This window comes from Onychomys torridus, chromosome 10, assembly GCF_903995425.1.
Source record: "Onychomys torridus chromosome 10, mOncTor1.1, whole genome shotgun sequence".
Lineage (NCBI taxonomy): Eukaryota > Metazoa > Chordata > Mammalia > Rodentia > Cricetidae > Onychomys > Onychomys torridus.
Window position 1 is genome coordinate 66,835,459 of NC_050452.1, and position 26,230 is coordinate 66,861,688.

A 26,230-nucleotide genomic window follows, 5' to 3' on the forward strand; every position below is an offset into this window, starting at 1 on the left:
ATGAGGAAGTCATGGCAGCAGGAACACGGGGCAGCTGATCAGATTGCATCTGCACTCAAGAAGGAGAAGGTGATTGAAGCTGCCACTCCATTAACCAGGACCCTAGCCCAAAGAATGGTGCCAACCACATTTAGGGTCTTCCCTATCAGTTAACCTAATCTATATAACCCCTCACAGATATGTCCAAAGCCTGTTTCCTGGAGGTTCTAAATTCTGTTGTCAATCCCAATTAACCATCACAGTAGTTCAGAGTTCTGGAAGTTGTGTTGCTCAGTCCTGACTGCACATCAAGATTAACTGGAGAACCTCTTCAAAAATATGCCAACTTTCAAGCCTTATGTCAGACAAACTGAGTCAGAGATTCTATAATAGCTTTCAAACTGTCCCCTAGACACTAATGCAGGATGAGAGTGAAGAGATACTGCCTTTCAATGGTGCTGAGCTAAGCAGTTAATCCTGGATCACTTGGAGTGATCATCAAATGGTAAGCTCTGGGCTAAAATTTACTAAGCATGTGTCTGAATCAGAACCACCTACATTCTTGAGATGCAGAGATAAATGGTATCATCTTGTCCTCGAGGGTTTCGTCACAGTATGGATGAAATAGATCATCTTAATGGAAAAGTCTGTTAAGCTTTAGGATAGAGCAGACAGAACACTATGCAGGGACAAAAAGGTGGTCAGTCTTAGAGAAAGGACCGTGAAAATGAATCAACCCCTGAGCTGAGTGTAAAAAGAGAATACAGAGAAGCCAATGAGCACAGAGACTGGAAGAACACTCAAAAGTTGGGAGAGTAATACATGAAAAAAAAAAACATACTGGAAGAATAGCCTGAAGCTTTCACAGGCTTTAAAATAAAATTCAACCCAGTGTAAACAACCAATGAATTAAGATGTCCACAGGTGGGTTGGGGATTTAGCTCAGTGGTAGAGTGCTTGCCTAGCAAGCACAAGGCCCTGGGTTCGATCCTCAGCTAAAAAAAGATGTAAGATGTCCACAGGTAAGGCTGGGGACTGTGTTAGGGGAGTGGTAACCCCATAGAGACCTACAAGCGAAACTGGAGGTAGATGGTACCTTTGAAAAGGTGTTGAGGTGGGGGGGGGGGAGTGAAGAGATCCCTAAGTGGAATTTTTTTCCATTGACATTATATGCATATGTATTATATCAAGAGCTAGAATTTAATTCATTCTCACTTATCAGGCTCTTTTCTAATTACTTCATTTATTCTTTTTATACAGCTACAAGTCATGCACTATTGTAGAAGTAGTGAAACTAAAAACAAGCAGTCAAAACTCTCTGTCCTAGGGAAGTTTCCAGATTATTAGAGGAGAATAATACATAAAATAATTGAGAGTCTGATAGATACAATAACAGAAATAAGTCAGTGGCAGCAAATAGGGTACATTAAAGTGTCTAGTCCTTTGATATGTCAACTTGTCAAAGCTGCAGATCCCCAATATTTAGTGGAGCACTACCCAGGGAGTTACTGGAATGACAACTGTAGGTATGACTGAACTCCACTAGCCGTTGACTTTGTCTAGATTATCCTAGACAGCTTTGGTGGATGCATCGATCAGTGGGGAAGCCATAGAGTGGAGCTGTAGCTCCCTTATGGAAGAAGAAACTTGTAGAGAGCTGCGTGCCACACCCTAGAGATGGCGCTGGCTTCCGCCTTCCACCTTCCCAATGGTGAGCACTCTCGGTAGTAAACAACTCCATATTCGGCTTGGCTTTAGGATCTGGCTTGCTTCCGTATACCTGGTCCTGTCCGCAATGCCCATGTGGCGGTTTAGGGTTGGCTACCCAGAGGCTATTAGGGCTGAGGGAGGGCTCCCCCCAGGGTCAGAAGATTGTTCAAGGTTCCTGAATAAACTGCTGAAAGAAGAGCTTGGTGTTGCGTCTTCCTTGCTGGTCAAGGTGGTCTCAACAAGTGGTGGCCCGTACAGGGAACTTCACTACTTTCAAGGAGGGCTCAGAACTTTCTGCAGTCAGGGTGGTGCACTGGTAAATCCCAGGTAAATTGGGAACCCGCAACAAAAGCGGGGTTAAAGGAATTCCTGGGTGAAATGGGAACCCAAGACAAAAGCAGGGAGGTTTTTGCTCTTCTCTGTAGACAAAGAGAGAGCAGGAACCAAGGGCTAGTCTATAGACGAGCCAAAAGTGAAAGCGAAAGATTGTCTAAAAGATTGAAAAGTTTTAGACATGGGCACTTCTCCTTCACACCCAATTTTCCTGGCTCTTAATGAGCTACTGTATTCAAAGAAATTAAAGATAAAAAGGAGTACCCTAGAGAGATTTTTGCAGGAATGTGATACCATTGCACCCTGGTTCACTCTGGGAGTCTCTCGGTGTCCTCTTGGGAGAAGTTGGGCAGGGATTTAGACTTTGCCGCTGAGCAAGGGACATTGAAAAGTGGAGTCAGACCAGTATGAAAGCTAGTGAGAAGCTGCCTTGAGGACCAGAGGTGTTCTGAAGCAGTGGAGAATGGTCAAGCAGCCTTGGAGATACTTCAGGAGGAGAGATCTAAAAAGGCTAATAGTGAAAAGGGATCTAAAAAAGGGGGAGAGGAAAAGATAAAAAGGCTGTATCCTGCTTTGCCAGATTTGGAGAACTCAGAAGGTTCTGAATCAGAGGATTTAGAATCCATCATTGAACAGATAGATAAGACAACAATTGGAAAGAAAAGGAAAGAAAGAGAAAAACCTAATAAGGGAATTTCCCCATCTACATGCTGTTCTGTGCCAACTGCCCCTCTGTCGTATGGGAGTGGCACTTCTGGAAGCTCTTTCAGCCCGGATGTGTGGAGGACAGTTAGAACTGCATTAAACTTAGCATGCCCGGTGTTTCACGATCCTCAAGGACAGCGGTATCACGAGCCTTTGGATTTTAAGGTGATAAAATCCTTAGCTGAGTCTGTGTGGACGTACAGAATCACAGCCTCTTTCACAGTAGCCCAAGTGGAGGCCTTAAGCAGGCACTGCATGATACCCAGTGATTGGAGCAGGCTTGCACGAGCATGTTTGAGCCCAGGCCAATACTTAGACTGGAAGGCCTTCCTGATTGTGTTTGCTAATGAAGATGCTGCGGCCAATAAGAGCAAATTGACACCCTTTGGCAGATTGTCCAGCTCGGCTGTCAATGGAAATATGCTGGGTTGTGTGTGACTAGTATCCGGTATGAAAACTTTACCCATGCTACAAATCTGTCTAAACAGTTGTCCAGTTATCTTTTAGGCAATTGGACGGGAGAATTCGACAACCTGATGAACCAGCTAAGAGTGGCTATCGTTACAGTGAATTCAACCCGGGTGGATGCTGGACTGGCAGAAGGATTATCTACATGGATCTCTAATGCCATGAATCATCTCAAGGAGTGGGTGGGCTTGGAGGCCTTAGCAGGCCTTTTGGTGCTGGTTTCCCTGGCTTGCCTGTGGTGCATCTGCAGAGTCAGGGCCTCTCAACAGCGTAATACAGCCATGATCATACAAGCCTTTACTGCCATAGAGGCAGGACAGTCCCCTCAGGCCTGGCTGGCCACCCTTAAAGATTATTGATGTGCAGGATGCGAGGCTGGTGCACTGCACTCGGGGCACATGCCGTGATCAAGTCCCGAGAAGAGCATGTCTGATTGCACGTGGGTTCATACCTCAGTTCCCACCTCTGCAAAAAAGGGTATCAGATAGGTCAAGTGTTTTCTGGGTGGATGACACCTGGACAAACACCAGTACATTGTCCTAAATTTTTTTCCGCAGAGATCGGACCTCTCCTCTTGCCTGCTTGTTTACAATAAGAAAGGGGGAACTGTAGAGAGCTGCATGCCACACCCTAGAGATGGCACTGGCTTCCGCCTTCCACCTTCCTGATGGTGAGCACTCTCAGTAGTAAACAACTCCATATTCGGCTTTAGGATCTGGCTTGCTTCCGTATACCTGGACCTGTCTGCGATGCCCACGTGGCAGTTTAGGGTTGGCTACCCAGAGGCTATTAGGGCTGAGGGAGGGCTCCCCCCAGGGTCAGAAGATTGTTCAAGGTTCCTGAATAAACTGCTGAAAGAAGAGCTTGGTGTTGCGTCTTTCTTGCTGGTCGAGGTGGTCGTGACAGAAACTCTGAACTACAGCATTAACCTTCTGCCCATGAACCCCAGCCAGCCCTTCCCAACGGCCACTCAGTTTGTTTCCAATTTGTCTGGCCGGTCTCTATAATTATATAATACAATCCTCGATATATCTCTCCATTCACATGCCCTACTGCTTCTGCTTCTCTGGCAGGGGCCTGGCTGGTGTACAAGGAAGCTACTGTTTAAAAGGGAAGTACAAATGAATCTCACTTGTAAGGTGACAGATGGAGAAGAAAGCAGAGAAGGTGAATAAATAGGATGTATACAAGGGGAGAGAGAGTTCCAGACAAATTAAAAAGTGTAATGCCATTCTCCCACCCAGTTCTTAAAATATTATGATAACATCATCAAGAATTGTGACAGGTCTGGAATTTTTCACTGCTTGCTAAAGAACAAGTCAGCTCACCACACAAAGTTGCTGCCAGAGGACACTAGACTATGGCATCAGGAGCATGGGTGCTATTTCCCATGGCACACTTGGCAGCATGAGCCTCAAGTACCCATCAGTTTTCTTTGCTTCCTTACATCCCACAGAGACAATGTCAATGGCATAGTATCAACCTTACAGCTGAGAAACCCAAGCTTCAGAAAACTCCAGTCTTTTACTATGACAACCTGCAATCTTTCAACCTATATCTAGGAAGAAGATGGTATATTTGCCATACTGCTCAGAAAGTAAACCTGCCCTCTCTGGTGGTAGGAATCGCTATATTTCTTGTCTGTTTTCATACACAGGTGCACAAGTATTCCAGAATGAAAGCTCCTAAGGGTTACAGGACAGAGAACCTAAAGAAAAACATCTCCCTTTTAACAGATAAGGAAATTAAGACACGGATAGTATGAATGCTTTGCCCGAAAGACAACCAATAGTAAATGAAGGCTGTGTGTTCATTGGTCTTCTTTGACTGAACTACCAGAAGCCCAAAGTGGGTAAACTGTCAGACAGTCAGAGCCTGGAAAAATGCTTAGAACTTCAATCATTGCCCCTCAAAATAGATGTAACTGAATAGAATGATGCCTGGAGAGAGTCTCATATAAAAAACAGCAAAGATGGTTCTCACTCACATCAAGCTGAGATTATGAATGTCTTTTAATACGTGTGTGTGTGTGTGTGTGTGTGTGTGTGTGTGTGTGTGTGTGTGTGAATATACATATGTCCATGCCCTTCAGACGCTTCTATTATGGGGGGAAGCAATGAAATCAGAGATTTCATGGGACCAAGGAGACAAAAGAACAAAACAAGCAAAACTGCAAGTGAGTGTCTACAGAATGCTTGGCGACGTCAAATTCATCTCTCAGAACTCTGGGACATACATCACTGTGGAAACTGGGACTTGGAGAAGAGCTGTCCTCAGTCTCTGCAGTCACATTCAGTAAAAACACATGCAATAAAAATAAGAATCAAAGACAGCTGTGCCCTTTTTCCTGGTCCCTTTTTTCCTCTCTTGATACCCTCTGCTTAACAGGATTTTCAGGTACAAGAAATGGATTCTCTGGATACTTCCCTCCATCTGCCTGCTACTACACCTAAAGTTTCTTACTGAAAAGAAAAATTCTATGATTCTTACTGAACAATGAAATTTAAACTATCAGTGGATTTTTATGGTAATCTTCCTTAAACTAGGATAAACATACAAATAATAGCTACCCCCCAAAAAAAAAATTATAAAGCAAGGGAGCACTTGCAGAGGAAAAGACCACATTAGCATAAGAAAAGTGAATTTGGTTCACCCACTCAGAACTATTTTAAAAAGCTATTTATATTGCATGTAAACCAGCAAGTTCCCAATTCATTTTACTTCCCCCAAACACTGTCTCCTCTTCCCCAAAGGAAGAAGTTGAATTAGATAAATCTCATCTCCCTGTCAGCTCTGCTACCCTAGCACAAATGGACAAAAGCCCTTGAAAACATTATTTGTCCACATTTATTAAATGTTCATTCCTCCCAAAACTCCTGTGAGACTCACATAAAATAATATTCTCTACAACAGTTAGATTACTATAGTCCAAAGAATTCCTGTTTTTCTGTCATAATTCTGAATTCTCTGTAGCAATCAGGTCATGGTAACAAAAAGTAATGAACTCCAGAACACCACAGCACAAAAAGTGACAGTAAGTGAGTGTCAATGATGAGTGAGGTGAGTTTGGTCATATTGTGTAGTTATAACTATGAGACAAATGTTAGATATTATACTGTTGTGGTTTAAGTATGAAATATGCTAAAGGATTGGTCCCAAGCTGGTAGTGCTATTGAGAAGTGAATGGATCATGAGGCTGGTTCGTCTAATTAATGAATTACTCCATTGCTAGAGTCATAATCTGATTCCAGTATTGGGAGGTGATAAAAACTAGGAAATGAGGCCATGTTGGAGAAGTAGGTCTTTAAAGGATATACCTTGTCTCCTGCCCCCTTTCTTCCTCAATTCTATATGATGAGCAGCTTCTTCTGTCATACACTCCCACTGTGATGATGTTCTACTTCACCACCCTCTCATTGCAATGGAGCCAACCAACAACAAGCAAAAATTATATTTTCATATTATCATGTTTCTCTCAAAGTTCGTTATGTCAGATATATTGTCACAACACCAAAGTTTAGCACACATATATACTAAGTGCCATTGGATGTCCAAATGGAAAATTCCAAGCTGGAGGCTAGCATGACACTTTGCATTTTGAGATGTCCCTTTCATTAATAGGAGGAGCACACGTATGAGAATAAGAATTGGGAAAAAAATCAGAAATCAGCACTATTATTTGGATGAGAAACGGCAGTGTCCCTGACAAGCTGAACATCAGTAGAGCTAAGTAAGTGTGTAAACTCGAGAGTTTTCAAAAGATGAATTAGTAAGAGCTTATGTTAAATGTAATGCCAGGAAAAGGTGGCTAGATAATACCGTAGTTTCAGATATAAGCAAATGGTCATTTACTAAATTAAGAAAGTTATATTTGAAGGGGAAAGTCATATTCTGTTTTAAACTTTCTTGATTGCCATGACAATACAGATGACAAGAAGTAACTAAGAAGAAAGTGTATGTGTATAATTTGGTTTACAGTTTGAGGGTAGAACCCACAATGGTAAGAAATACACGGTTACAAGAAAAGCTCTCCACTGAGGCAGCAAGAATGTGAAGCTGCTTGCTCACATCTGGGCAGGTTAAAAAGCAGAGACTGAACAAGAAGCAGAGTCAAACATTAAAATTCAAGGCCTGCAAAACAAGTGACTTCTTCCTATGGTGCCTCACTTCCCACAGGTTCTATACCTCCCAAAACAGCATGAGTCTGAGAGGAATAGTTTACATCTAAACTATAATATTCTACTCCTGGCATCTATCTGCTCATAGCCATTTAATAATGCAAAATCCACCATGTCTAAATTTAAAAGTCACCATTATCTTAACAGCTCTTAACATAATCAAAAGTACAAAGCTTGAAGTCTCTTTAGAGACTGAAGACCAACTCTTAAGTCTCCACTACAAGGTATGATGTGCCTCTTGTTGACCAGGCCTTACCATCATTTAGAGAACTCTTAGTTACTGCCAAAGTATGCACGCCACTACTACAACCTTAGAGTTACCATGCCAAGCTGATAATTGTGGTTCACAGGCATCAAAGCTGGGTAAGACTATAACCAACTATTCCAGGGCTACTGAAGTCATGGAACCTACAACCATCACTTACTAAAACAGCATAATCCCCAACTACATTGTAAGTATTTGTCCTTACACCTAAAGATAATTGTAGTTAGGCCCCAACTTGAGGGTTAAGGGATGTTTAAGTGTCCTGAAAAGAATGTCAAAATAATAATCGATTAAATAAATAGAGGCAGAAATAAACAATAGAAACCAATAGAAGGGGATATGATTTAGAAATGGAAGTAGAGTTCACTTGGGAACACTGTGATCAGAAGATCAACATGGAGAATGAAGGGAAGGGACGGGAGCAGTCAGAGAAGAGCTGCAAGTAGAAGACAGGTTAGCAATTTCTATGCTTATATTGCCCTACAGTAACCACTTATTAGTCCTACAGCATGAAGTCTAGAATCCTTTCTCCCATTATACATATAAGGAAACAGTTTCAAATTGGTTCAAGGGATCTGCATAGCCTCATAAAAGGTTAATACCAGGATTCAACCTGAGTCTTCAGTCTCTAAACAGAAAGCTCACCCTTACCCACCTCCCCTTCCTCGTCCTCCTCATCATCATCAATCTTAATCCTCCTTTCCTGGGTGCTCTCTTGCCTCATCTCCCTTTCTTGTCTCCTGCTCCCTTTCTTGCTGTTGCCTGTTTTGAATGCTGCTCAGGTTCTGTTGCAAAATCAATCTTCAAATTAGTGTACTGAAACCCCGTGGCACACATTTTTCAGCTTAGATTTTTACATTCTATCAAAGGACAGATTCACCAGCAGATTAAAGCCCTTTGAAGCCTTCTGGAGTTTTATGCCTGTGTTGTTTGTACTTAGCGACCTCTCAAGTTCTGGATGTTAAAATGTGGTTTCTTTTCTTCTTTTCAATTTTGTTGACAATTTCCATTAGAGCCCTGTTATCCCTCTGGATTGCTTCAATGTGAAGCCGCATTAGAGGTTAAAGATTGCATTTGCCAAGGTTGGAAGCTGACTTCAGCTTCCTAAATAGAAGACTTCACCCTAAAGATGGGATTGTCTGTGCTGTAAGTTCATTTATACTAGGCATCTGCTGTGACTTAAATATCCCCCAATGATCATATGAGGTAAATTTGATCTCAAGTGCAACAGTGTTGGGAGGCAGGTCCTAATGAGAGGTGATTAGAGACAGTATCACAGGGGGAAGTCGGGTATTACGAGTGCATTTGCTGTCAAAAATAAAATGAAATGAAATAAAACCTTCTGGTTCTCCCCTCTCATCCTCTTTAACCTGTTATCTTCCACCACAGAATGAAATGGCAAGAGGGCACTCACCAGTACAGACGCCAAACTCCAGAACAGAGCACAAAAACATTTCTACTCACTATAAACAGCCTAGTCTTAGATGTGCTATAATTTGGATTTTATATATCCAAAAGTCATGTGCTACAGGTTTGGTCACCAGCTCATGGCACTATTGAGAGACATTGCCACTTTAATAGGTGGGACTCACCAGAAGAAAGTTCACAGAGGGTGTGCCTTTGAACTGGGATCAGAGTGCCTCCTCCTCTCTCTTTCTTCACATCTTGGCCACCATGAAGTTGGTAGCTTCTTCTGCCACTCATTTTCTGCAGGGGTGTGCCTCCTCACTCCAGACCTCATAGCAACTAGGCTAAGCAACCATGGGCAGAAAACTCCAAAAATATGAGCCAAACAAATCTTCCCTCCTTAGAGTTGCTTATGCCAAGTTAGAAATCACAGTGATGGAAAGCTAACACTGGTGCTGTTCACTGTTTTATAGCACCAAGGCTCGAAACTAGAAATTCATGCTAAGCAAGAACACTAACACTGACATTTGAACTAAATCCTCAACCCAGGTATTGTTGGCATCAACCAATATACTTACTACTAGATCATGAAATCAAAACATTCTGCTTCCACTAAAAGGGACTTGAAATCATCTTTAAGAGAAGAGCACAGATAGTGGGCATTATATCATTCAACAAAATGCCCTTCATGTGTAAAATGAATGTGAGTGTATGAATGAACAAGAGAGTAAGTGAGGAAGAATTAATTAGGCTACACTTCACTTGAAATCCACTAGCAAACAAAGGTTTAAATGGGAGTCTGAAATTTCATAAACTAAATATGCCAAGTTCCAACCACCTCATTAGTATAAAATAATACACTAGCCCAATTCATTTTGGGTGCTCTAGTGGAAAACTTTGCTACAAATAAATTATGCGTATGAAAAGATATCTGCTTCATTGCATTAAGTAGTACTCTGGTGGCCTAAAGTGTTAGAGATAGCCTAAGGCACTTCTGGGTACGTGCACTAAAATCATGCTGTTGTTTAAATAAAGATGGAGGATTATTACCAGGGCAGAGAATTGCACAATGGAGTGGAAAAGCATGAATTAATTCAATTTTTGAGGCAGATTCCAATCTACCATATCCTGGATGTGTGACTTCATGCCCAGTATTTACCCTTGTTGAATTGGTTTCCTTGTTTTCTGAATGAGAGGGATAAAACAACAAACTATCTCTTAGGATTGCAGCAAGAGTTATACAAAAGTGGTCACATAGGCATCCAGTAAGAGGTAGACTTTATCTACCCCAAACTCTTTAGACCCTGTGTACCCCTATGTTACTGATTAATGGTATTTTATTCTCAAGGCTTAACATAAAGCAGCTGGTCTGGGAGGAAGCAGTAACCATTGTCCACCCCTGTGTCCATTCCTTCCTCTTAATGCATGACTTTCAAGAGCAGAATCCACTGTAAAGTGTAGGGAACTCTGAGATGGAAGTCTTCTCCATATGTCAAACAGCTGAGGAAAGGAGCTACCCAATAAAGAAGGCAGTTAGCTCAACAGCTGTTGGCTGATTACCACACTTCCTTTATACTGTATTTCTATGGCTAGAGGTGGCATCAGTGAGGGCATGGGAATGGGCAGTATGGCCTGGCAGGCCAGGGTACAATACAAAAGCTCACTTAGTAGAAAACGGGCAATCCATGATTGTCATTGTCGAAGATGTATTGAATCTCCTGCCCCAGTAAGCCATAAAGTATAGAATGGTATAGCTTAAAATAAACATGGCCCTAAGACTGGGGTAGTTTGACAACATCTAGTAAGTGAATATCAGTGAGGATGCGTGATGCTGCAAACTCACATGACCTACTCAAAGAACCCAACTATAATTACTATGAATTTCGTGCATGCACTTTCTTTTTTAAAAGGGAAGCTATTTCAATCATCAGCTAAATGCATCTTTATATTTACCTGGCTCTGCACAGAGTATTAAGGGAAATAAATTTGTTTAACGTTGTCAGTGACTTCATGGGCTTCATAAACAGTTTAAGAACCAAACATCCTTGAGAACTAGTTAACAATTCAGTAGATATTAAACAGATGTCACTGAGGTGAGCAAGAGGCTACATGAATTATCCAGTCAACAAACAATGGCATTTTTAGCAACTACAAAATGTGAAGCACTGTATTAAAACCAACAAATGTGAATAATTTAAAAGGCACTAAGTTAGCTTCAAGATTATCTTACTGTCTTGGATGATGGCAATTAAATGGAGACACATCATACAATATAGGGTCATATTGATAGGAACACAGGCAAGACACTATGACATCATGGAAGAGTAACATATGCCTGCCATTAACAGGACTTTATTAGAAGAGGTGACATACTCTAAATGCTGAGTGGTAATAATTTGAGATATCTCAGGTGCAAAAACCTTCTGCATTCATGAGATTGGAGGGCAGGAGACAGAGTTTACAATCAGAGTCAAATTTGCAGACTTATAAAGCTACTTTTCTAGAGAGAAAGAAATTTGATTGGCTGATTACATTTCCATGAATTTCAAAAGCTTCACTTTGCATCTCTTGAAAAATGCAGATTATAGACTGTATACCAGAAACCAAAGCTAGGGAAAAATTACTAACCACAGAACAGATCCCCTGTCTTAAAGAGACCAAAATCCAACCTGCTGGAGAAAAAGATATACCACATTCAGACCCTAGGACCAGAATTAAGGACAGGGTTACAAGATCACTTCCAAAAGAAGATAGCAGCCACCAAAAAGAGCTGCAATTAATAGAAATCCTGCCACAATGTGCAAGAAACAGATACATCATCACCTTCCTGGTAATTAGGATCACCTAGGAAGAGAAAGAGGAAGAGACTGAAAATGACCAAATTAACATCCTGACTTGTCCATGTTAAAATACAGATGTTACTGAGCTGCTGTGAAAATGACAAAGACTGGATTTCCTGAAAACAAACACAGGACTCCCGAAGAATGCAAAGGAAGGGGAGTGACATTCTCATACATGTGACTGGCATTGAACACCATGCAAAAGTGAGGGAAGGACCTTAGCACAATACAGTTTGTTCAGAGCACTTTGGAGCATTCAATCCCAGCTGCAATCACCAGGAGAGACAAAATAATTAAAAACAACCAAGGATCAGACTTTATCCTAAAAATTTTGGGACGCACTGAAGGGCATGAGCCAGGAGAGTCATGTTAGACCTGCTTGTAGAATACCTTCAGTGTCTATGTATATGGAGGGTTCTGCTCAGTGGGAGTAAATACTAAGAGAAACATTTAGGAAGTAGATGTGACACATGTTGAGCTTTGAGGAAACTTCTGAGTTTTGAGATCTGGGATATAAATTGGATAAAGGTTGCAGGAAAACCCAAGTTATGACACAGAGTGGAGAGTTCACCTAGAATATGCTGGAAGGAAAGCGGTCATAGACATAAGCAGTGAAGAAAGAAAATGGAGATTTTGCCACCAGCTTGCCTTCATTCAGAATCCCGATAGTCCTAAGACTCAGACACATGACTTCCAAGTCCTGCTTGATTTAGATCTGGGTGGACAAACAGCTTTTGTAAATAATGTTTCACTGAAACAGAACTTCTATCCATGTCTGTACTGTCTTTTTCTGCCTTGACACAGCGGTTGGGTTAAGTGTCACTGCAGAGACTAAATGGCCAGATATTTGGCCCCTTATAGAAAACTGTTGCTGATCTCTCCCTCCTAATGCTTGGGTCACTAAATCATGGAATAAAAAGGTGTCCCTGGAGGTTAAGGTGTAGGTGAGTCATCTTGGGCTAAAAAACAACATTTTTATTACCATGTGACAGGCTTCTCTATGAATCTCTGTTTTCTCATCTGTATAATGGGTAAAATATAGCACTTGCCATGCATAGGGCTGCTCTAAGGATCAAATGACTTAATGTAACACACTCTCAGCAGAGAAGTACTTGGCCCATCATGGTAGAGTGGTGGCCATCATTTTTGATGTCTTCTGTTTGATCGAGAAAAAGAAAGAGGGAAGGAAAGGAAAAGCCAATCTACTAGTTTAGCTCCTATAAGGAAAAAAAACTTTAAGAACAGGGAGATTCATAGATCACTTGAAAGATAGACCATCTATTTTTCCCCAAAGGTGAGCATCCATTAGTTTCCCAGGAGTCACTGGTATCACCATCATCTGGTGCCATTGTAAAGGGCCAATTTCTAAGCTTACCTAAGTCTTGTTAAAACACATCCCCTGAGGTGATGGCCAGGACCTTACAACCCATAAACTCCAGCAAGTAATTTCCGCAGGAAGTTATTGTGCAGCAGCTTCTTCTAAGATTGAAACATTCCATCCTGTAGGGAAGCTCATTAAGACTGGAAATAAACAACTCGAATAGCTCCAGAAAGTCCATGTAACTGACCAGATTCACAAGGGCCCTTCTTCCCCTAAAATACTACAGCAGTAAAGACTACCGAGTGTCACTCTCAGACAAACCAAGCTGCAAAGAAGACGCTGAACCCAGACTTAGCTTAGACACCAGACAAGCAGCCTAGAAGAAACGAAGACAAACAAGTGGCCTGGAAAAGATGCAGAACACCTGAGCCACCCGGAAAGGACACTCTCCAACCAGCTGTGCTGCCTGCATGGCTGGTTCATGTGCTCCAGCTTTCCAGTTGAGGCTAGCTGTCACCCATACTGTGGTGTTGAAGGAGCCCCCCCCCAAACAGTGGGGTCTCCCTCCTGGACCCCAGATTAGGCACAAACCACACCCCAAACACCTGTTTTCTCAAAGAGATCCTTTCTTAAGCAGGGAAGAAAAGTTAAAGTGACTGCGTTCTGACTCAGGCAGAAAAAAGCAGCAAATGACCTTGCAGGTGTAATTTTTAAGAAGAGCAAAAGGGAAGGTCTGTGTTAGAATGGGCTTGGGTGTGGTGGTAAGGGAGATAGGGGATAAGAGAGAAGGGGTATTTGTCTCAGAAAGATAAAGGACTGCCTCTGGATAGAAGGGGGACAGACATGGCACATAGGCGAATGGTGGTTTATAAAGGTAAAGGGGGAAACCTGTGTTATGATGAGGTGTTTAATTTTAATTGGCCATGTTATTAGGTGAACCAAAGTGGTTTTTTGATTTCTGAACTTTGGTAGTCAGCCTCAGGAGGAGGAAGTGGCCAAATAAGGAAATAGACCTGGTGGCTAGCTTTAGGAATGTAATCTAATGGTTTTCAGTAAGGCAGAGGAAATGGGGGAGAAGGGGAAGGCCTGTCAGAGCTACATGCTAGGCTAGTGTCCCTTTAGGGTGGGCTTTGGTGATGCATCTGTCTTTGAGACATTTCTGCTCCTGTTAAGTAATCATTCACCCAATGCAACTCATTGGTTTACCAAGTTGGTCTTTGCAGGTTCTGTACTTGGGTCTGTCTTCAGTTCCCTATCTGGGTGAGCAGATTTGTGTGTGTGTGTGTGTGTGTGTGTGTGTGTGTGTGTGTGTGTGTGTGTGTGTATTGTGTCTTCCCAGGAAAAAAGCTGTGTCACATAACAACAGAGAAGACTTGAGAACCACTAATATGAATCTGTGCTTCCTGGATTAAAAAATGGAGCATTCCCTTAAGAGAGAATAGTTTACTGTTTTGTGTCTTTTTTTTTTTTTTTTTTTGGTTTTTTGACACGGGGTTTCTCTTTGTAGCTTTGGAGCCTGTCCTGGACTAGCTCTGTAGACCAGGCTGGCATGGAATTCACAGAGATCCGCCTGCCTCTGCCTCCCCGAGTGCTGGGATTACAGGCATGCGCCACCACTGCCCGGCTTTGTGTCAATTTGAATGAAGACAAGAAATTGTGTATTATGATTTGGAATTTATCATTCATAGATGATAGAGCTCAGTGTGAGGGTAAAAAGTAAATTTAGCTCTAAAGGTAGTCTATCTCAGATACGTTAAATTTTACACAAAGTAGAGATGTTGCCTATTCCCAGAAAAGTAGGTGATAGTTCAAAACTGATCTAACGTGTGGAAATTGCTGAAGGAGCCTTCCCATATGCCTGGCTATATTAAACTACTGTTTCAGCATGCCACAGCCACTTGCACCATCTATTTTACTTAGGGATTGTGGCAAAGTCTTATCTTATATTAGAACATACAGGGGCTCACAAAGGAATTGAATGTAAAAATAGTATATGCAATTTGAGCCTAACATGTAAGACCTCAAAGGAATTTTGTGCTGTTTCCCCAGATCTACCTACCTCCACCATCTTCTCCACAAATAAATTATAAATTCCAATTCTTCTCCACAAATAAGTTCTATCCTCTCTTGTTATTAGACCTAGATACAAATGTCTGAAGAAACAGTTATGCGCCACTTATACTTGAACTCCACTCCCGACTCAGAAGGCTGTTCAGGACCCTACTTCCTTCCTCTAAGTCACTCTCTCAGAGGCCCTGAGGACCTGCTCAAGACACTTAGTAGATTGTGGCTGACTCTAGAGCCTATCTACCTAGTGTCCACTCCTCCAGCACCAGCCTCAGCCTCAGCCCCAAACTCAGCTTCTGATTAATCTACACCAGCTGGCACGTAATGCTCTCCTGACCACCTAAAGTCCTGAGCTGTTAGCAAATTACCTAAGCAAGGGCCATAAGAGTGCTTAGGCAGTGGTTCTCAACCTGTAAGTCATGATCTCTTTGGGGCTCACATATCAGATATTTACATTATGATTCATAACAGTAGCAAAATTATAATTATGAAGTAGCAACCATGAAATTTTATGGTTCAGGATCACCACATCATGAGGAATTATATTAAAGAGTTGTAGCATTAGGAAGGTTGAGAACTACTGGCTTGAGGTATGTCCTTTCTACTCTGTTTCCTGGCTTTCTCTACTACTACTGCTATTCCTTCCTCCTCGTGACCATTGAAGAATATATAGGCCTTGAAGGAAGTTGATCACTAAAAGAAAAACTCTCTCTCTCTCTCTCTCTCTCTCTCTCTCTCTCTCTCTCTCTCTCTCTCTGTCACACACACACACACACACACACACACACACACACACACACACACACACACACACACACACACACACATACACACAGAGAAAAAGCTAAGAGAATTTCAGAAAGAAGCAGATCCCACAATCCTCTGTGTTTTGTTTTATTTTCTATTTCATGACCAAAAGCAACCTGGAGAGGAAAGGTTTTATTTTATCATGCAAAATCTATCACTGGATAAAGTCAAAGCAAGAACTATAATCAGGAAACCTGAAGGAACAATGCTTATTAGCCATGCTTTTAATGGCATGCTCATCTTGATATTTCTTATGACTCAGGACCACCTACCCAGGGTTGACACTTCCCACAGTGGACTCAGCCTCCTACATAAATCATTAATCAAGAAAATGCCCTGTAGACTGGCACATAGGCTGAACTGGTGTAGGCACTTTCTCAATTAAAGTTCCTTCTTCCCAGATATATTTAGGTTTGTGTCAGGTTGACAAAAACTAAACAGCACATCATGCCAGAATATATCTTATATTTTTACATCAGGATTATGTAATTCAAACTGAGTGGGATTTCTGTTACAGCTATGAGCAATTTAATAGATACAAAGACCTCTGATAGATGTCTCTCATGGGGACTAATGCCATATTATGTTGCCCAAAGCTGCCCTCTACAGATCTCTTGAACATTGATATCAGACTAGGTTTGGATACTGTACCACTCACTAACTCTATGATCACACAAAAATCATTTGACATGCTTAAATTATAGCTTCTTACTGTAAAATAGTGGCTGGCTGCACACCTATGTACAAGCATGCCACACTAACGGAATTCAGTGGGTTGTATTAAGAAAAAAATTGAAGGGGAGACATATTGCGATGCCCAAGAGAAGTTGCAGAAGAATAGTGGATATGACCAAAATACATTGTCTACACATAAGAAATTTTCAAAAAATAATTAACTACATCAACAAAAACCTCCATGGGATTACTGTGAACACTAAATGACACAAGGCATTTAAAAACCTTCGAGGGTATAGGTCAGTGGTAAAGTATTTGTATAGTATGTACCTGGCCCTGGGTTCAATGCACAATTTTGTACAATACATTAAAATAAATGTATGTGAAATGTTTGGTATAGAATCTTACCAAAGAACAAGCCCAGTCCACATTAGATGGTAGCATCATTAGCTTACCTCTTCTGAGACTCTTAATGGTGCAAGATCCTTTAACCAAGAATTCTGAAGAGCCCTTAATATGCACTACTAGCTTTTTACCTTCATCCCTCTCTTTCTGGCCTGAAAGGATCTCCCAGAAGTCACTAGGGGTTCATCTTCACTTTTCTGCTCATGATATTGAATTTACACATGCTGGCCTGCCTCCTACTACATTGGGGTCAGCTACAGAATTTATTAACATCTGAAGCAGACCTTTTCTTCTCATCCCACAGAAACTTCCTACATCAAAATTTGAATAAGCCTGAGGTTTTCCGGCACAAAGTTGATGACCACTGCCCCCTTCTCAGATCCCATTTTCTTAGGGTCATTTCTACATAGTTATTGCTTCTTTGATCAAATTACCAGCACACAGATAATTACACTTACCCAGCAGTTTTCATCTCCAAAGCAATGGAAAGGCCATCCCGTCTGTCTATTCAGTGAATTTCCCATCCCTAATAAAAACAAGTTCCAGCACCAACTTCAAAAGCTGAGGCAGGCAAAGCCGCCTCCCGAAGAGCAGGTGCGCAGCATGCATATTAATGCGAAGAAATCAGAACTGAGAGGCAAGGAGGAGACTTCAAAGGCACAGAATGTGGAGTCAGGAGATAAAGGGTTGCCCGGGACATTCTGACTTTGCACAAGTTGTTTAACCTCAGAGTCTTACTTGCCTGGTGTGTGAAATGGGGCTGATAAACATGTCTAACCCCTACTCTTAGTTCTGAGTGCAGCGAAGGAATGGGAGAGAAAATGACTCATTAGGTGATGCAGATGCTTTGCATTCAGCATGACTTCCCAAATGGGTTATTTTTATACAAATATTGAGACAAGGACAGGGCTCTATCAATAAATGCAAAGATTTGCTTCCTCTGCTCTTGAACAAAATATTCCAAAAGTGACTTCTACTCCAAAGAAAAAGTGGGGAAGTAGTATCTCACTGTCCACTGACTGAGCAGAAACAATAATCAGCTCTGCTTGAATGTTAAAACTAAACTTATAGAATCCTAACAGCTGCCCTAGAAGACTGGGAGTGAAACTGAAACGTGGATGCACTCTTCCCATAACAACTCAGTTCTCAACTAACATTTCTCCACATCTGATCTGGCAACCACCAGGGATGTTTCATGGGCATGGACAACAGCAGAGCTATTTTCATTATGCAAGCCTCTCTCTTGCTCCTCTGTATGTGTGTGCGTGCATGCGTGTGTGTGTGTGTGTGTGTGTGTGTGTGTGTGTGTTTCATTTTTTTCATGAGAATATACTAAGCTTATCAGAATAGCCAGAGCCAAGGTATCATATAACAGTGAAACAGACTGAGTCAGAAATGGGCAGACAACCTTGTAGTCCTCCATGAAACTAGAAGAGACTGGGACAGATGTAAAATAATATCCCTATTTTCAAGATCTGATTATTTTGGAAAATACGTTTAAAAGAATATTTTAGTTTAAGGTCAGTCAGTAAAATATACTTGTATCACTGGCCTGATGACCTGATTTTGATCCCCAGAACCTTAGCAAAGATAGAAGGAGAAAACCAAGTCAGAAAAGTTGTCCTCTGATCTCTACACATGCTACACACATACACACACATCATGCATGCACACACATACACACACACAATGGATGCATTCATATATACATACATATCACACATAAATACATATACATAAAATATACATGTGTACCCCACATACACATATCATACATATATACACCATACATATACATCATACATGCACACATACATACTTTATACAGGAACACATATATACATCACATATACACACCCATATGTACATCATATACATCATCATATATACACACAGCATACAAACACATATGTACATACACATCATAGAAAAACACACAAACATCATACGTGTGCACACCACACACACACACACACACACACACACACACACACACACGACTATTAAAGTATAAAATGTTACCTTCTTTTAAACATGTATGTATGAGTCTGTTTGTATGCAAGCCACATGTATATGGGTGCCTGCAGAGGCTGGAAGAGGTATCAGAGCTGCTGGATCTGGACTTACAGGCAGTTATGAGCCACCAGATGAAAGTGCCTGGAGCAGAACCCAGGCCCTCTGGGAGAGCAGAGAGAGTTCTTAATTTCTGAGTCATCTCTTGGTCCTATGTTACCTATTTTTAGCAGTCACTATAATTTGCTATTTTTTAGTGATTTGACACCTTTTTGACTCTCAGCTTCAGCATTTAAAATCGTGAATCTCAGTAGCTGCAGCAAGTGCAAACAGAAGCTTTCCAATATCCTCCATTTTTTTTTCCAAAGGCTTCAAGCAGCCTTGACACCTAAATCCTAGAGAACCTCTGCTGGTAGACTGACATTGGAACTAGCTTCCTGCTTTCAAACAGAGAACAAGAAGCAACACTACAGGTGACCAATAACCTCCCACAACAAATGTACAATTATGTCTAACGTCTAATAAAGAAACAGACTTTATAGGTTGGGACACATAACTCAAAGGAAATACTTTTGAGACCAAAAAAAAAAAAAAACAAAACAAAAACAAAAACAGATCTTCCAGCTTGATTAACGATTTCCATACAGTTACTACCCTTGTTTTCGACCAGACACTTCCAGCAACCACATTGTCCTGATGTGTTTTCGGAACCACTCAAACTACAGCATGCAGAAATCTAATAACTTGCTTGCTTCTAAGTGTCTTGTATGAGATCTGGAAATATCAGCGGTTACGCAGGTTGTTTTAGACTGTCCTGAAAAACAGCTCATGAAATTTCCCATGTGATGAAGATCAACAGCCATTCTGTCAAAAATGCTTTACCTACAGAGCAAGGGCAATATCTGTTCCTGTCTGTCATCCTTCTCCTACTTTTAAAGCCCCAATTTATCTCTGAGTCCAAGAAGACTTCTCAATAGTCCAAATCAACTAGGGGAATTTTACTCAACTTGCTCTCAAAAAAAAAAAAAAAAAAAAATCATGTGACCCCAGTCTTAGAAAGCAACTAGACTGAACTTACAAGAAACCTACTTGGGATGTAGATGTGTTGTCTAGAAGTTTGCAGTTTTCTTGAAATAATGAGGCTACCATTATAAAGTAAAAAACAAAGGTAGTTATCGGAATCTTTATGTTAAATGGCTATTGAATCAGAACCAGCAACTGCTTGCCTCCTAACACTTTTATAAAACAATATATCCCATGTTTCTTTAGGTTGTTGTCATTCTGTTACTTACAGCCTACTGTACTAGCAACTGACACTAAGGTTTTCTGTAGATTACTCTGTTATTTCTATGCATAAACAATGTAATGTCTTTTGTCCCAGAAATGTCAGCAATAGTAGAATTAGTAAACAGGTATTTTAAAGGAGCTATTCTGAATAAGGTCAATGAATTTACAAAACCCTATAAATATGATAAGGAGAAAATTTTAAATGATAAAAAGACTCCAAAGAGTTTCCTAGAGCAGGAAATATATATATATATATATATATATATATATTGCATAGAAGTACAAACAGATTAGAAATCACATGGGAAAAAATAAATTTGCTCTGAAAACATAACAATAGATGTCACAAAAACTTAAGCAGAAAGAAAAAGGATAATGTGGAAAATGACACAGGGATAGCATCAGTACAGCAGGGACAACACCACGCATTTCAATTTAATATTAATGCAACTTGAGTCAGAAAAGGAGAAACAGGAAGAAATATTTAAAGAAATAAAGGCTGACATCTTATCCACATGTGATTAAAACCATATACACACAATCAAAAATTCTAGAGCAAAGCAAACTAAAAACAAAGAAAATATTAGCATGGTATGCATGATAAAATTACTAGTACTTAGTAACACAGAGAAAACTTTTAAAAGGAGCTCTGGGTACAAAAGCTACATTGCATTCAAGAAAACAAAGATAAGAATGTCTGTGGTGTTCACATCACAAAAAGCACAAGACAAAAGACAATGGGACAGCTGTAATGTGCCAAAAGAAAAGTGACGTTGTGGATCCAGTGAAAATAGCTTTCAAAAATGTTCTCACATAAGAAAAATACTGAGAGCCGAGTCATGAATGATTTTTATATTGGAAAGGTTAAGGAAAGTTCTAGGGGAAAAAAGAAAATGATATCACATGCAAACTTGAGTCCACTCAAAGCAGTGGTATGTCAGTTTGGAAGATCTCTGTCTGTAAAGAAAAAGATCTTTTCCTTATGTTGTAATTCTTCAAAAGTATTTAGAAAAAAAAATCAAGAAAAATAGGACATCATATAGCTTATTAAATGTACTATAAGGCCTAGAGACTTGGTTCAGAACACCAGTTGCTCTTCTAGAGGATTGGGTTCTATTTCCAGCATGCATATGGAGGCTCATCACCATCTGTAACTCCAGTTCTAGGGGTCTGACATCCTCTTCTGGCCACTAATGTCACCATCATGCACATGTCATACAAAATATACATACAGGCAAAATAAAAGATAGGACCATGGAGGACAAACTAGGTTGGGGATTTAGCTCAGTGGTAGAGCGCTTGCCTAGCAAGCTCAAGGTTCGGTCCTCAGCTCTGGAGGAAAAAAAAGTTTCTAAAAAGCAGACAGAAGTGGTATGTGGGGTACACATATGATGGGCATACCCAGGTGGTCTAGAAAGCCTTCAGAAGCCACACCCTGGTTTTGACGACCCAGCTAGGGAAGATGGGTACTTGGGTCTCTTTGGAGCCCAGCATTATGTCCAAAGATGGCAGCAAGCCAATGTTCACCACAAAAGCCTTCTTGGGTAACATGAGCACCCTCATCCCATCCATGTCTTTGCAAAGAACCTGGGGCTTAAGAAGTAGGAAGTAGAGCTTCCCTTCAGGCTGTGGCTGAAAAGGACAAGAACACAGAGAAGCTGAAGGCCTTGAAGGGGGTAATTATGCTGTGTCAGGTGTGGTGACCTACAGTTAACAGTGCTTGATATTCAGGACCAAGTAGATGCTTGGTGGTGTCTTAAATACCCATCTTACCAAAGCCAGGACAGTCAAGCAAAAGGACTTTCTCTGACTTTACCCCTTGAAACTGGAAATAACAGTCAAGGGACTCTCCCTGTGTGTCTCCTGTGTCCTGGAGTCGTGTTTGGGACACTGAGAAAGAATCTTGACTGCAGCAGAGGCATCTGCTCAGATGGAAATGGGAAGAACCAGCAGCCCTCAGTGTTTATCTCTCAGTGGGGAGGTCTTCTTATGAAAAGTAAATCTCCTAAAATTAAAATAAGAGCACTTACTGCTCTTAAAGAAGAACCAGCTGGATTCCAAGCACCTATGTGGAGACTCACAACTGCCTATAACTCCAGTTCAGCATCCTCTCTTAACTTCTGCAGGTACCTGCACACACATAATACACTACAGACAAGTGCACATATGTGTGTGCACATACACACACACACACACACACACACACACACACACACACACACATGCATATATGTGCACAAATAAAAATGGATAAATAAAAACTAGGGGTAAGTAGAAATAAACTGTTGAGTCTTACATTGTAAAATTGGAAGAATAGAGAATAGTGAACTATGTAAATATTAATAATAAGAACACTAGAGTGGCTTTATTCATATCAAGGTAGACTTTTAAGAACAAATTCATAGTTGTGGGGGACTGAATGAGAATGTCCCCCATAGGCTCAGAGGTTTGAATAACTGGTCCCCTGTTAGTGGTAATATTTGGGTAGAGTTAGGAAATGTGGTCTTCCTGGAGTAAATATGTCACTGGGAGCCGAGTTTGAGGTTTCAGAAGTTACATGCCATTCCTACTTGCTCTCTCTGCTTTCTGTCCATGGTTCAAGACGTAAGTGTTCCTACCATGATGCCTGGCACTTACTGCCATCTCTCCTGCCATAATGAACTCTTAACTCTCTAAAACCATAGCCCCAATTAATTTTTCCCTATAGAAGTTGTCTTGTATGGTGGTTTGAAAGAAAACAGTCCTTGAAGGGAGTGGTACTACTGGAAGGTGTGGCTTTGTTAAAGTTGGTATGGCCTTGCTGGAGGAAGTGTGTCATTGTTGGGGGAGGGAACTTTGAGGTTTCCTATGCTCAGGATATCTACCGCCCACTGTCTCAGTTGATTTCCTGTTGCCTGCCCTGCGTGAGGTAGAACTCTCAGCTACTCCTCCAGCATCACATCTACCTGCATGTCATGATGCTCCCTGCCATGATGATAATGAACTGAACCTCTGAAATTGTAAGCCACCGCCTCAATTAAATGTTTTCCTTTATAAAAGTTGCCATGGTCATGATATCTCTTGACAGCAACAGAAACCCTAACTAAAACACCTTGGTCACAGTGTTTTATCACAGCAACACAAAAGTATATATACACTAGCTCTAGTAACAAAGAAGGAGTTGGGTTTGTTTGTTTGTTTGTTTTTTGTATGTTTGGTTGTTTGTTTTTCTTTTGATACAGGATGTTATATAACCCAGACTAGACTAGTGTTCACTATGTAGCCAAGAATGATCTTGAACTACAAAAGATATTTTTATCTTAACAAGAGGTCTAATTTATCAAATGCTAATAATTCAAAATATATGAGAAATTAATAGGTTACAAAACACATGAAATAAAAACTGATAAATATGAAAGAAGAAATTAATAGATTTTCCATTATGATTATGTACTCTCCTCTCCTAGTAGCTAAAAAAAATTAGACAGAATGAGATTATAGAGTTAATAACACTTACCTACAATTTGGTTTAATTTATTCATCAACACAATTATTTGAGTTACTTTTCTGTTCCTGTGATAAGACACTATAACCAAGGAAACTTGTAGAAGGAAGAATTTATTCTGGCTTGTGGTCCTAGAGGGAAGATCATCCATCATGGTGGGGAGGTGCCTTTGTTTCTTTCATACTGCTGTCAAGACATCGTGACCAAGGCAACTTTTAGAAGAAAAGGTTTATTTGGGTCTTACAGTTTCAGAGGGTTAGAGTCCATGACAATCACCTATTATTGGGAGCAGTGGCTGAGAGCAGATATCTTGACCAACAAGTCAGAGACAAAGAGAGCTAACTAGAAATGCCATATGCTTTTTAAAAGGTTTTAAACCTCAAAGCCCACCCTCCAGTAACACACCTCCTCTAACAAGGCCACACTTCCTAATCCTTCCAAAACATTTCCACCAACTAGAGACCAAGTATTCAAATATATGAGCTGATGGGGGCCACTGTCATTCGAATCCCCACAGGAGGCATAGTAGCAAATTGTAGGTATGGCAGTAGCTACAGGATGCTGAACACTCACATCTTCAAATTCAAGCATAAAGTAGAGAGCAAATTAGAAGTAGTGTGAGGTTTTTAATCTCAAATCCCACCCTAACTGATATACTTCCTCAATCAAGGCTACACTACCCAAATCTCCTCAAACAGTACCACCAACTGGGGGTCAAATACTGAAGACTATGGGGAACATTTCTCACTCACACACACACACCACAGTAACCAAACAAGAGCATAATTCAGAGACTCCAAGTGCACTTGGAAAATCTACTAAATATATACCATGCCTGGACCATAAAGGAAATCTCAAAGCATTTCAAAGGATAAAAAGTATGCAATCCATCTCTCCAACTATTATAAAATGAAAAAATACTAGGAAATTCTCAAATATCTGAGAAAACAACATATTTCAAAATAGACTGTGTTTCAAAAAGAAATTGACAAAGGAGATTAGAAAATACCCCCTATCAAAATTTAAGTTATACAAATAAAACAGTGCTCAGAGGAAATTTTACAGCACTGAATGTTTGCATCACCAATTCTTTAAATATCCAATATCTGTAATCCTTACATCCACCCTGAGAACATAGAACAATAAAAACTGAACCCCAAAATACAAAGAAGTAATAAAAAGTATTAAATCAATAAAATGAAAAGCAAACAAGAAAGAAAAATCAATAAAACTGTGGAGACTTTTCAACCATAACGTTTTAAAAGATCAATACAAGTGATCAACCTGTAGTGTGATTGATCAAAAAGAAAGTCAGAAATAACAAAAATCAAGTGAGACATCATAGAATTTCCCAGGAAATTACAAAGATAACCACAGAACAACATATGGATTATAAAAAATGTAATAATGTACAACGACAAGGAATTTGACACCTTGACTGAAATGTATGAATCTGTCAAATGACCACATCTCATACAAGAAACCTACTAAGCCTGACATGAGTCAAAAGACAGATTAAAACAGTTGAGCATCTCACAAGGCAGGACACTCCCCAATGAAAGCATTCTTGGCATGGGAAGGAGTTCAGATTCAGGGAGTTTCACTGGTGAATTTAGTAAACCTTTTAGAAAAGAAGTAACACCAGTGTCACACTAAATAGGAGTGGGTATACTTCCCACTCCATTTCTGGAGTCATTAATGACCATTATTTTGACAATGGAAAACTATTAAGACTCAACAACTGTCAATAAAACATGGACATGTAGAGTCTGTCAATCATAGGGGTAACTCAACATGAATTACTGAAATATAATATGAATATTAATTAACTTCACACTCCAAAAGTAAGTATAATTCAGCACATACACAGAAGAAAGGAAAAAAGACAATGAGGGTAAGCTCAATAGATAAAGAAAATATACAAATAAGTCATATAATTAAAAACTAGAGGAAAGGGGGAAGGAGAGATTGGTCAGCAGTTCAGAGCACACACTGCACTTGTGGAGTACCTAGCTTCCAGTTCCAGCACCCACTTGGCAGATCATAACCATCTTTAACTCCAGTTGCAGGGGATGGGATGCCCTCTTCTCACCTCCACAGGCACTGAACATGCTTGTGGTGGACTTACATCCATGTAGGTAAAACACTTAGACACATAAAATATACATATCATGTAAGCAGTAAGACATGCATACCATGCAAGCAGTAACTAAAAAAGTTGGGGTGCTATTTTAATTTAGATGTGGTACACCTTAAGACAAAAATTGGTATGAGAGACAAGATGTG

At 40.5% G+C, this 26,230-nt stretch overlaps 1 protein-coding gene across 1 annotated transcript; it reads left to right on the forward strand.

Moving 5' to 3' along the window:
• Positions 1–22,163, forward strand: Psmg3 (proteasome assembly chaperone 3). Its single transcript, XM_036200348.1, is given in 5 exon segments — positions 1–69; positions 21,799–21,843; positions 21,845–22,021; positions 22,024–22,048; positions 22,051–22,163. Coding segments are annotated over 5 exon segments (429 nt in total).
• The last annotated feature ends 4,067 nt before the right edge of the window (positions 22,164–26,230 follow it).